Source organism: Crotalus tigris, unplaced genomic scaffold (genome assembly GCF_016545835.1).
Source record: "Crotalus tigris isolate CLP2741 ecotype Arizona unplaced genomic scaffold, ASM1654583v1 scf7180000024309.744930, whole genome shotgun sequence".
Classification (NCBI taxonomy): domain Eukaryota; kingdom Metazoa; phylum Chordata; class Lepidosauria; order Squamata; family Viperidae; genus Crotalus; species Crotalus tigris.
Window position 1 is genome coordinate 83,818 of NW_024100481.1, and position 12,521 is coordinate 96,338.

General features: G+C 54.1%; 1 protein-coding gene across 1 annotated transcript; it reads right to left on the minus strand.

Moving 5' to 3' along the window:
* Window positions 1-926: 926 nt before the first annotated feature.
* EPO (erythropoietin) lies at window positions 927-6,782 on the minus strand. Its single transcript, XM_039324864.1, has 5 exons — window positions 6,657-6,782; window positions 4,175-4,302; window positions 3,845-3,934; window positions 3,555-3,722; window positions 927-3,112 (listed from the first exon to the last, which is right to left on the minus strand). Exons 1-5 carry the CDS (start codon window positions 6,667-6,669, stop codon window positions 2,975-2,977), a joined length of 537 nt encoding a protein of 178 aa, XP_039180798.1. The 5' UTR covers window positions 6,670-6,782; the 3' UTR covers window positions 927-2,974.
* Window positions 6,783-12,521: the final 5,739 nt, after the last annotated feature.

Here is a 12,521-nt window from a genome sequence, read left to right on the forward strand (position 1 = left end):
CCGAGTGGGCACGTGACAGGCGTGGCGGAGGCAGCGGCCTTTTCCGCTGCTTGATGGCCAGAGACAGGGAGGGACCTTCCAGGCCGGTGGAGGGGCAAGCAACAATAGGTGGTCAGCTGTCAGAAAAACACCGCAAAAGAGGGGCAAGCAACAATAGGTGGTCAGCTGTCAGAAAAACACCGCAAAAGTGTGAAGTGCCTGTTTTGTAGGCTCCGGCTGGTTTCCGACGCCTTGGCAACTTTAAGATGGGTGGACTTCAACTCCCAGAATTCCACCGCTGGCACCGGGGGACTTCAACTCTCAGAATTCCCAGCCGGCACCAGTGGACTTCAACTCCCAGAATTCCCCAGCCGGCAAGGGTGGACTTCAACTCCCAGAATTCCACAGCTGGCACCAGTGGACTTCAACTCCCAGAATTCCACAACCGGCAAGGGTGGACTTCAACTCCCAGAATTCCCCAGCTGACATAGGTGGACTTCAACTCCCAGAATTCCCCAGCTGGCAAGGGTGGACTTCAACTCCCAGAATTCCCCAGCTGACATAGGTGGACTTCAACTCCCAGAATTCCACAGCTGGCATAGATGGAGTTCAACTCCCAGAATTCCCCAGCCGGCACCAGTGGACTTCAACTCCCAGGATTCCCCAACTGGCATTGGTGGACTTCAACTCCCAGAATTCCACAGCCGGCACGTTGGCTGGGGACTTCTGGGCCTTGAACTCATTTCACAGAATCAGAGAATCCGAGGGCTGCAGGGACTTTGAAGGTCTTCTAGTCCACCCATCTTAAAGTTACCAAGCTGGAGAAGCCCTGAGTTAGGCAAAGAGGCAACTGTGTCTCTGGGGACGCGCAGAGTGCTTCTTCCATCTCCCCCTTTTTTTTTTTCCCCTGCAGCTTCTTTCGTGAGAAAATCAAACCTGGCAAAGAAATGCTGGCTTGTTTGGGAAAGCAGAGCGACTTTTAATCAGGATAAACAAGAGCTGTCACAGCCCTCTTCCCTCCCTCCGGAATCCGCCTCAGTTTCTCTAGGAATCAACTCACAAACCAGCTGCTCTCGAAGGAAACACGATAAATACTCAGAAAACTGTACACCTTTAACTTAATATCAAATATAAACTCTCAAGAAGTCACTTAGAGTAAAACTATACATATGTATACCGACGCCGGAGGTCCTTTACATTAAATCTGTCTGGGCAAAAGCTGGTCACAGGCAGTCCTCGGTTTACGACCACGACTGACTGAGGCGGTTGGTAAAGGAGCCCACCTCCAATTTTACAACCTTTTCGTCACAATTACTAAGCGAATCGCTGCACGGTCGTTAAGCGGATCTGACTTCCCCTGGAAGGTCGCAAAAGGGGATCAGGTGACACACACACACACCCAGGCCAGTGTAGAGCCGTCGTAAGTGCGTGCCGGCGGTCAAGCGTTTGAATTCTGATCACAGGACTGCAGGGATGGTCGTTAAAGGGGTGAGCCAGACGTAAGTCCCTTTTTTCAGGGCGGTCGTAACTTTGAGCGGTCACTAAGCAAATGGGGGTGAGCTGAGGGCTGCTTGCAACCACACCAGAGTCGGCCGCTGGAGGGGCTGCCTGGGAGCTGTCAATCACCCCTTCTGACACCCTAAAGAGCCCCCCCTTTTCCACGTTTTGTGGGCAGGAAGAAGAGGGGGGGTCGCACCTTCTGGAAGACCTGGAAAAGGTCTTCATCTCATTCCGACAATATAGGGAGCCCAAAATTTCTGTCGCTAAGCAAGACCGTCGTTAAGTGAGTTTTGCCCCATTTTATGACCTTGCTGGCCACCGTTGTTAACCTGAATCACTGCGACTGTTGAGTTAGTAACCCCGTCGCTAAGTGAACGTGGCTTCTCCCTCTGCTTGTTGGGGGGGGGTCGCAAAAGGGGACCACGTGACCCCGGGATGCCGTCATAAATACGAGACATTGTGCCAAGCGTCTGAACTTTCATCACATGACCGGGGGGTGCCACAGCAGTCGTAAGTGTGAAAAACGGTCGTAACTCAGTGCCGTTGAAGTGGTCACTAAACGAACAGTGGTAAGTCAAGGACCGTCTGTAAAGCTTCAACCTTTAAAAAAGAGGATTTTTTAAGCTCAAGATGCTTCAATGCTGGATTTCCCAAGTTAGGATTTCCAGGATTTGATTGACACCTGCCAGGCACGGCTGTCCTGTGACGTCTCCCCAGCTGATCCGTTCAGCCCTTATCTCCACAGCGCACATGGGTACTGGGGGGGGTCATGTTCGGGTCAAGGCTGGCCCCACGTGTGAAAATGTGCCAGCTTGAACAAGTGACCCCCCCTTCTCCAGACAAATGACCTCCTTGGCACCCCCCTATTTGCACAACCGGGTCTCCCCAACTTGGGTAGATCCGTCTGACACCCCCCCCCCTCTGCAAACCAAGGCAATTTTTTCCCATTTTAAGAAATTGGGAATGCCCCCCAAAGCGGCTTGCACCCGTGCTGCTCCAGCCACTGAAAGAAGGTGTGTGTGTGTGTGTGTGTGTGTGTGTGTGTGTGTGCGTGCAGATTTTGGGGGTCACACAAGCACCTCTGGAGGCCATCTGCTGATGCACCCCAATTTTTCAAGCTTTGCTTTCTTCCTTCTTCGCACGGATGCTGGTGGCAAAGGTGGGTTTTTGGGGAGAGAGACACCCCGTTCCTGCTTCCTTGGGCTGGACCTCCCCTCGTCCCGTCTTGTCCCGTGCCTGGTGACCCCGAGTCAGGTGGCGCCTAGAAGCGGGCAGAAGCAGCTTTCGGGGTGACTGCTGGGCTGCCCCTCCCAGCGGGAGGGTGGGCGCTGCCATCTGCAAGGCCCGAGTTGCCGCGTGGTAGGGGTGCGTGTGCGCGCCGGCGTCTCTCAAGCAGCCAATCAAGCAAGCGGGCGGTGGTCGTCCGGCCTCCGAGGGGCCTCCCCCTCCCCATCGTAGGGGAGGCACGCCGAGTGGCAAGCAGCCCCCTGCCCGGTCACCTCCCACTGCCCTGGCAAGCACTGGCCAGAAACAGGTTGACCTTCCCACGCAGGAAACTGGAATAAACGTTGAAGAGTTTTTGCACCGTTTGCACACTCAATGTCCGAGGGAGGGGCTCCTCCTGCCGGTCTGCCTGCCGGAGAGGAAGGGAGCAAGGTCAAACAAGAAAGGGCCGCGGCGTTTGGGACCGCAGTCCTTGACGTACGACAGACAGTTCCGTTGCTAAGCAAGACGATCATTAAGTGAGCTCTGCGCCGTTTTTTCTCGCCACAGTGAATCCCCGCGGTTGTCAAGTCAGTGGCACGGCTGTTAAGTGGATCTGGGCTCACAGGTGTTACTTCAACTCCCAGAATGCCCCAGCAGCGTCAACGGGGGAGATGTATGGACGTTGCTGGGGCATTCTGGGAGTTGAAGTCCGCCTCTGTTAAAGGGGACAGGGTGGAGAAAAACTGAAGCAAAGTCTTCCCCGGACCTGGTACCGGCCCCTTCATTCCTCTGCACGTGGGCAAAGGAGCCAAGGCAACTATTACCTCTGAGCCTGTGCAAAGGGCCATCCTATCTCGGCAGGTCCTCACCTGGGCGTTGTGCCTGCGCAGAATCTCGCGGATGCTTCTCAAGCTGCTCTCCATTACCTCCAGCTGGCGCAGGAAAGGCTGCATCCGGGGCTGCTGGCTTTTGACGAGGCCCACGGCGACGGAGAGAAGCGCCTGGCCGCGCCACACTTCCCAGGCCTGCCTGGACCTCTGGCAGAAAGAGGGGGAGGAGGAAGAGGAAGAGGAGGAGGAGGAAGAGGAGAAGGCGGTCAGCAGAGGGGTCCTTTGCTAGCTGTGGGGCTCCCGCGTGGCCTCGCCCAGAGCCAACTTACGTCCATCGCTGGCCAGTCAGGAAAATTCACCCTGGTGTCCAACACTGTCACGTGTTCTGGTAAGTTGCAGGCATCTTCACAAAGGTCCACCTGTGGGGGGGAGAGGGCCGGGGGTTGGACTAGATGACCTCCAAGGTCCCATCCTGCCCCAGGAGTCTGTGATTTGATTGCTTGCAATCTCTGGGACTGGCACAAAAACTGCCCTGCCCAGGATCTGCCCTTCCCTGCTTTAAAGGTTAGGTCAAGTTTGCCCCTCTGAGAAACGGGAGGGGTAGGCTACTCCGAGTCTGGCCAGGCCAGGCCACCCGGAGGAGCAGCGTCTGGACTCACAATGTCCTTCTCCATCTTGCTGGCGTCTTGGATGAATTTGTTCATGACACTCTGGTCGCAGATGGGCTGGGCCGGGGCGGGCAGGGCCGGGTGCAAGGATGCCCACAACAACAGAAATGGAATCAGCCCTGCGCAAGCGGGGAGAAAGGACGAAGGGCTGCGGTCAAGTAGGGGCCAGGAATAACGGGGTAGCAGCAGAACAACAGCACAACAGCACAACAGAATACCCGATCAACAGAATAACAAAAGACTAAGAAAGTAACAGAATAGGACAAGAGAATAACGGAATAACGGAATAACGGAACAACAGAATAACAGAACAGAGTAACAGAATAGAACAACAGAATAATGGAATAACAGAACAACAGAATAACAAAACAGAATAACAGAATAGAGTAACAGAACAAGAGAATAACAGAATACCCGATCAACAGAATAACAAAAGACTAAGAAAGTAACAGAATAGAACAACAGAATAACAGAATAACAAAAGAGAAACAGAATAGCAGAACAGAACAACAGAATAATGGAACAACAGAATAACAGCACAGAATAACAAAAGGGAAACAGAATAATAGAATAGAACAACAGCACAACAGAATACCCAATCAACAGAATAACAAAAGACTAAGAAAGTAACAGAATAGGACAAGAGAATAATGGAATAACGGAATAACGGAACAACAGAATAACAGAACAGAGTAACAGAATAGAACAACAGAATAATGGAATAACAGAACAACAGAATAACAGAAAGAGTAACAGAACAAGAGAATAACAGAATACCAGATCAACAGAATAACAAAAGACTAAGAAAGTAACAGAATAGAACAACAGAATAACAGAATAACAAAAGAGAAACAGGATAGCAGAACAGAACAACAGAATAATGGAACAACAGAATAACAGCACAGAATAACAAAAGGGAAACAGAATAATAGAACAACAGTACAACAGAATACCAGATCAACAGAATAACAAGACTAAGAAAGTAACAGAATAACAAAAGGGAAACAAAATAATAGAATAGACCAACAGAACAACAGCATAACAGAATAATGGAGTAACAGAACAACAGAATAACAGATCAGAATAAGAATAGAATAACAGAATAACAGAACAGAGCAACAGAACAACGGAATAATGGAACAACAGAGTAACAGAACAGAATAAGAGAATGACAAATGGGAAACAGAATATCAGAACAACGGAATAACAGAATAACAGAACAACAGAATAACAAAACAGAATAACAGAGTAACAGAATAACAAAAGGGAAACAGGAGACCGACAGACTAACAGAACAACGGACTTGGGAAGAATCTTGGAGGTCTTCTAGCTGGCAGATGTTGCCAGGGGGGCACCCAATTTGCTAGGGGCAGGACGGGTGACTTGACTGCTCCCGATTGCTGGCTCTCCTCATTCCTTTGGCGCATGGGACCCCTCCGTCTCTGCCCCCCATGCTAAGGACCCTGCCTGGCCTTCTCCCTCAGCCAGCTCTCCACCACCATGCTGGACTTAAGAATTGACTGGGGGGGGGGTCACAGGCTCAGAAACGGCCAGCCGGCTCCCAGACCTTCTTCCCATCGCGAGCCGGCAGGTGGGGCCTTCCCTGCCCCCCTTTATTTCCACCTAGCTGGTGGATTTCTCACCTCCCCTGCCCCGCATGCCCACTTCAGCCCTCACCTCTCGGCCTGCCATGTTGACAGATTCCTTATCAGGCCTGGCCATTCCTTCACGCTTAACTAATTTGGTTTCTCTCCAGGGTGGCCAAAGTCCGCTGCGGTCAAACTTGGGAATATGCGCAAGATTTTTCCCACATCCTCAGCCTGGGGCCACCCGGGCAGCGTTCCAGCTACTGGGCTCCCAAAGGGCATATAGACAAGCCTCGTTTTTCTACCTGCTGGGAGAGCCACTGCTGTGAACCCACCCCCCTCTCTGAAATGCATGAATCCCCCCCCCACCTGAACACAGACCCGCTTGGTCTTGCCCCTTCCTTCTGTTTGCAATGGGGGGGGGGAGGAATTATACCCCAGCCTGCTTGGCAGGCTCAGTTTACACTTCCCTAATCTGATGCCCCCCAAGAGGGTTAGACAACTCCGGCCCCCTGATGGTCAAGGGACCCCCCCCCCAACTCCAGCAGCTTCACACAGACAGACAGACACACCCCTGGTTTAAATGCCCGGTCTTCTGCTCCTTCTGAGTGATGCTTGGCCATCTTTACCCAACAGGCGAAATACGACTGCCCCACCCCTGAAATACAACTGCCCCACCATTGCGTCCCCAACCCAGGCCTCCTCCAGGCAGGGGATGATGGGCATCCCTCTCCCCAAGACCCGTGGACTTTGACGGATGGGAAGGGCAGCCCCAGATCTTCCCCGACGGCCAGCCTTTTTGGCAAGTGCCCAGCGCCATCGATCGCCAGGGCTGGCACAGCGGGCCTGCCCTCCCTCTTGGCAACCTCTGGAACGACACCACTTACCAGGGATCCCCATAGCCAAAACTTCATGGTCCCAGCGACTACCGGACCCCTCTCCCTCCACGGCTCTCCATCGACGGCCGTTGGGGGTGGCTGGCACGGCTGGTTCCCCTCTGGCGACGGAGGCACGGATAGGTCCCCTTCCTCCGCCTCCGAGGCGCTCCGCAGTCTGCTGGCTTCCCCTGCAGCCGGGGTCCAGCAGGGGCCACGATCCCACAGGGCCAGGTGAGTTTCAGAGGCTTCCTCTCCCAGCCGGGCCTCTTGAGCTTCTCCAGAACTTTGCTCCCTGCTCCGGCCTTCCTCCGGGGTCCCGGCAGCCCCTTGGCCTGGCAACCTCAGCTTCCTCCTCCTCCTCCTCCTCTTCTCCTAGGACTGAGCAGTGATGGGGGAGACCGCCGCCCCGTCCGGGGTCTCACCTAGTGCAAAGTGGCCCGCCCACGTTTGCAGGAGACCCCTGGGTTCTCCTCCTGCAGACCCCAGCCAGCACTTCCCAAGCTGCGACACCAGGCGCACGAGGGAGCCCGGTTAATGTTTCATCCGCTGCTCTCTTTGCTCTGCGTAACCCAGATGGCCTTCTACACACACCCCCCCTCGCATCAGGCACCCTTGCTTCCCTGAAGAGAAGAATGTCACTGGACCAGCCCCGGGGAGAGATGGCCGTTTCCCTCGGCTGGACAGGCGGAAGTCGAAGGGGGCTTTCTTTGCAGGTGGCGCCAGGGCTCCGCTAAGGCCTATGCAAGGCGAGGCACGTCTTCGCCTGGCCCCCCGCCAGCCACAGGTTAAGGCGTGGAAGGGGAGAAGGTCAGCGGCTTGGCGGCTGGCCACTGACCGGTGCCAGAAAGCGGCCGAGGATGGCCCGTTTCCTCCCCACGGACACTTGCAGGAGGAAGACGAGAGAAGGAACCGTCTGGCCTGGGGCCCTGGGATGTCCGGCTGCCTGAGTGGGCCCTCGGGGGCCCCTGGGGGGCCAGGGACTCCTCTGTCCTCCCCCCCCCACACACACACCTCTGGTCACTTGAGTGGCCTTGGCCCTTTGCCCTTCCTCTGAAAAGGGGTGGCAAAGCCCCCCCCTGTGGGAAGCGCCCCCCAGAGGAGACCCAAGGGAGGATGCCCAGGTGGGGGCCGTGGGGTTTCACTCCCCCAGGTGGAGGGTGTTGTGTGAATGCAGCCAGCCTGTCGGGGAATCTCTCAAGGGCATTCCAGTATCTCGGGGGCTGCCCCAAAGAAGAGGGAGTCAAGCTATTCTCCAAGGCGCCTGAAGGCAGGACAAGAAGCAAGGAGAGAAGCAACCTGGAACTCAGGAGAAACTTCCTGACAGTCAGAACAATTAACCAGTGGAACTACCTGCCTCCAGAAGCGGTGAAGGTTCCAACACTGGAAGTTTTTAAGAAGAGACCGGACAGCCATTGGTCCGAAATGGTGTGGGGGTTTCCTGCCTGAGCAGGGGGCTGGACTAGATGACCTCCGAGGTCCCTCCCAGCTTTATTATTATCATTATTGAGGCTGAATGGTTAGTGTGAGAACACGCCTGAGGCACAGCTGCAATCACAGCTCACCAAAGCCGGCCAGGCTTCAGCCTGTTGTGTGAATGCAGCCGGGAGTCTCCCTTGACCTTGAGGGAGACTGAGGAACAGAGTCTCTGTGACAATTCTGGCAGGAGAGAGGGAGAAGAGATGGTAATAGTAGTATTAGTAAAGTTGGAAGGGACCTTGGAGGTCATCTAGTCCAACCCCCTGCTCAGGCAGGAAACCCTAGACCATTTCGGACAAATGGCTGTCCAGTCTCTTCTTAAAAATTTCCAGTGATGGAGCATTTATTGCTTCTGGAGGCAGGCCCCAAACTGAATTTTCCAAACCCGTGTCTTGCTAGGAACGTCTGAATGTGTCACCTCTTCCTCCGTCCTGCTTTATCCCTGTCAGCGGCTCAATTGGGGGGGGGGAACCCTGCCAGACCAGCCTTTACCTACCTTAATTCTACTTTTAGTTTAACTTATTTCATAATTTCTTTCTGGCTTTTGCCTGGAGTTCCCTCTGGGTTGGGGGGAGGGTAGAAATTGGCAAGAGAAGTCAAGTGAAGCCTCCCCTCCCTTTTTGGCCCAATTAGGATGTCCAGCACTTGCTGTCCTGTCCTGTTCTGTTCACCCCATTTCTGGTAAAAGCCATTTATGTACACTTGTGTGGGTGGGGGAGCAGGGAGGGGTCCTTGGGAAAAGGGGCTGGTTGTGCCGCAGCCAGTGGAAGCCCCCCCCCATTCTCCTCTTGGGCTCTGCCACTTGGGGACGCGTGACTTGCTGAGGAATTCTGGGAGTTGAAGTCCACAAGTCATCAAAGGGCCAAGTTTGAAGGCCCCTGGGTTAGAGAGCGTCAGCCTTACCACATAGACCAGGCAGGAAGTACGACCAGATCGGCTAATTCTACTTTATCGAAAAGTTATATACGGAATATTGCAAGTCTGATAAGTACAAATCTCCCACCTTGACAGCCTGACAGATGAGGGACGATTTCTTACGAGCCTCTTGCCTGACCCGTTATCCAGCGGTGGGCTGTACAGCCTCTACTCCAGGGCTCCAACACTGGAAGTTTTTCGGAAGAGATGGAACAAGTTTGTCTGAAGTGGTTTAGGGTCTCCTGCCTGGGCAAGGGGTTGGACTAGATGACCTCCAAGGTCCCTTCCAACTCTGTCGTTCTGTTTTTCTGCTTTTCTCCCACTGCAGAGAGAAGGGAGGATGGCCCGCCTTCACCCTACCTATCCAGCTTGACCAGGGGTAGGCCATCTTGGCTCTTTTAGGACTCGTGGACTTCAACTCCCAGAATTCCTGAGCCAGCCATGCTGAGGGGAAAGGGAGAGGTTTCCAAGCTGAGCTGTGCTGGCTCAGGAATTCTGGGAGTTGAAGTCCACCAGTCCTAAAGGGGGCCATAGTTCCCCCATGCTGGCTCAGGAATTCTGGGAGTTGAAGTCCACGAGTCATAAAGCTAGGGGCTTCCTGGTAATGGCAAACTTGCGAGTTAGCTGGTTTTGAAGTTTTAAGGGGAAGGTTCAATGTATTGTGTGAATGCAGAACATGGATTAATTCTGCCATACAAATGCAGGCATCGTACTTGGCCTCTGGAACCTGCTGCCACAAGATGAGAGTAAGGAACGGCAATGCATCCAAGGGTACCAGGGAACAGTGGCCATACAGAGCCTCTAGGGACAGGAGCAGTATAGCTGAGCCCCGCTGAAATGTAAACGGGACAAGGCTTCCTTCAGCTTGGATGCAGCTGACACACCCTGGCAGAAGCCCCGGAATGAGCTCAAGGACCTCCCCAGGGGCTCCCTCAAAGGGGCCTTGTGCAGTTGTCGCCTCTCCGTCCTCGAAGGAGGCAAGACTCTTTGTGTGGGTGCGCGTGGCCACCACCACGTCTCACAGGAAAAGCTAAGGGGTGGCCTTTTTCATCAGCCTGAGGGCCATCCTAGGCCAGATGCCTCCAAGGAGATCCCGAGGAGGAGATGAGGATGACCCCTGCAAGGGGGACTTGGAGGCCCCGACTCCCTACCTGGAGGTGGCCCTGAGTCTTCAAGGTCCTCCATGAGCCCCCCTTTACACCCCTTCCAGATGAAGGCCACCAGCCGACCTTGTGGGAATGAACCCCACCGACTGGGAGAAGATAAGGCAAGCCCATCAGCCCGAGGGCCATCCTAGGCCAGATGCCTCCGAGGAGCTCAACATCAGGAGATGGAGACGCCTCCCTCTTCAAGATGGCCATCCAAAGTGGGCCCGTCGCCGTATCTTGGGGCGATCCGTGCCAGCGGATAGCAGTGTGGCTGTGTGATGTGTCTTCTCTCAGTCTCCTTCCATTCAGCCTGGCCCTTCTGTTGTGGTAGGATCCTGCCCGCTGCCTTCAGCCTGTGCCAGCCAAGGGATGGATGCTTCTCTCCCAGCCACTGCCTGGAGGGAGGGAGGGTCTCACCTGAAAGGCGTGGGAATCGAAAAGGGGGGGGGGACACGCTTGAGTGCAGACATGATTTGCCTCCCTGGGGAGGAGCCCAAGTGGGCTTGGCAGAGCTTGGCAAATTCAAGATCTTCTTTGAAAGAGGATCTCTGTAGCTCAGGGCTGGACCGTGGGGTCCCTGGTGCTCTCTCAGCTGGGTGGTTTTCATGGAGACGTTTCATGACCCAACTAGGGAACATCATCAGTGCTAGAAGGGAGGTGAGTTTGAGGAGGAGGGGGAGGGGGGAGGACTGGGGGGTCTTTGGTGCTCTCTGAGCTTGGTGGTTTTCTTGCAGACGTTTCATGACCCAACTAGGGAACATCATCAATGCCAGAAGGGAAAAGGAGGGTTTGCAGAGAGGAGGAGGAGGAGGAGGAGGAGGAGGAGGAAGAAGAAAGGTCTGTGGGGTCCTTGTCCTCTCTGAGCTTGGTTGTTTTCTTGTGGACATTTCATTACCCAAATAGGCAACATTATCAGTGCTAGAAGGAATGATGTTTGTGGAGAGGAGGAGGAGGAGGAGGAGGAGGAGGAGGAGGAGGAGGAGGAGGAGGAGGAGGAGGAGGAGGAGGAGGAGGAGGAGGAGGAGGAGGAGGAAGAGGAAGAGGAAGAGGAAGAGGAGGAGGACTGTGGGTCCTTGCTGCTCTCTGAGCTGGGTAGTTTTCTTGCAGACATTTCATTATCCAACTAGGTAACATCATCAATGCTAGAAGGAGGAGGGATTTGCGGAGAGGAGGAGGAGGAGGAGGAGGAAGACTGTGGGGTCCTTGGTGTTCTCTGAGCTGGGTGGTTTCCTTGCAGACGTTTCCTGACCCAACTAGGGAACATCATCAGTGGTAGAAGGCAGGAGGAGGAGGAGGAGGAGGAGGAGGAGGAGGAGGAGGAGGAGGAGGAGGAGGAGGAGGAGGAGGAGGAGGAGGAGGACGACGATGACAACTGTGGGGTCCTTGGTGCTCTCTGAGCTGGGCTGTTTTCTTGCAGACGTTTCATCATCCAACTAGGGAACCTTATCAGGGGAAGGGAGGGTGGGGTTTGCAACCCCGCTCACCATCTAGGACAGGTGAGGTTACCTGTCAGGTAATGAAACATCTGCAAGCAAAGCACCAAACTCAGAGAGAATCCATTCCACAGGTCCTCTCTGGTTCGTTAAGCATCCTAAATCCCGCATGAAGAAAAATTAGATTTTTGTAATCCTGTCATTTGCGCAAGAAAGAAAGGCCCGCTTAGCTCAGTGCCGTTTTCAAAGTTTTCAAACTTTAAGGTGTGTGGATTTTCCTTCAGCGGGCTAGGGGATTCTGGGAGTTGAAGTCCACACATCTTAAAGTTGCCAGCTTTGAAAACAGCCCTGCTTTAGCCCATGCTGGCAGCGGCCAGTTACGTGCGCAACCAGGCAGCCTTTGAAGGCAACAGGTACACACGCAAATTCACAATTTTTTAGTTCAGCTCCCTTCTGGGTTGGCACAACCTCCAGGGAAAGGCCCAGTGGATTCTCCCGGCAATGGGCCTGCCTCCCCTCTTTTTCTTCATCTCCGGAAGAAGCCGCAGCTCTTGGGACAGCAGGGGGAAGGCTCTAAAAGCCCAGGCGTGCCAAATAAAAATGAATTTTGCCGTAAAAAGAAAAACCCCCCACAATTTTTGAACCACAGGCTGAAAGAGGAGCCAAAGAGAATCATAAACGAATCGTGCACCAGGAGCAATCCAGTTGGGTGTGCACTCTCTCTCTCTCTCACACACACACGCACGCACGCACACACCCCTGTGCAAGCAGAGCAAGAAACCACACCGCCGGGCAGTCTAGTCACAGAAGCTGCAGCGTCTCCATTGTTAGGGCGCTTCCGCCCCCAAAGAGGTGATTGAAATAGCAGACAGCTGCAGTGTGGAAACATTACACACACACAC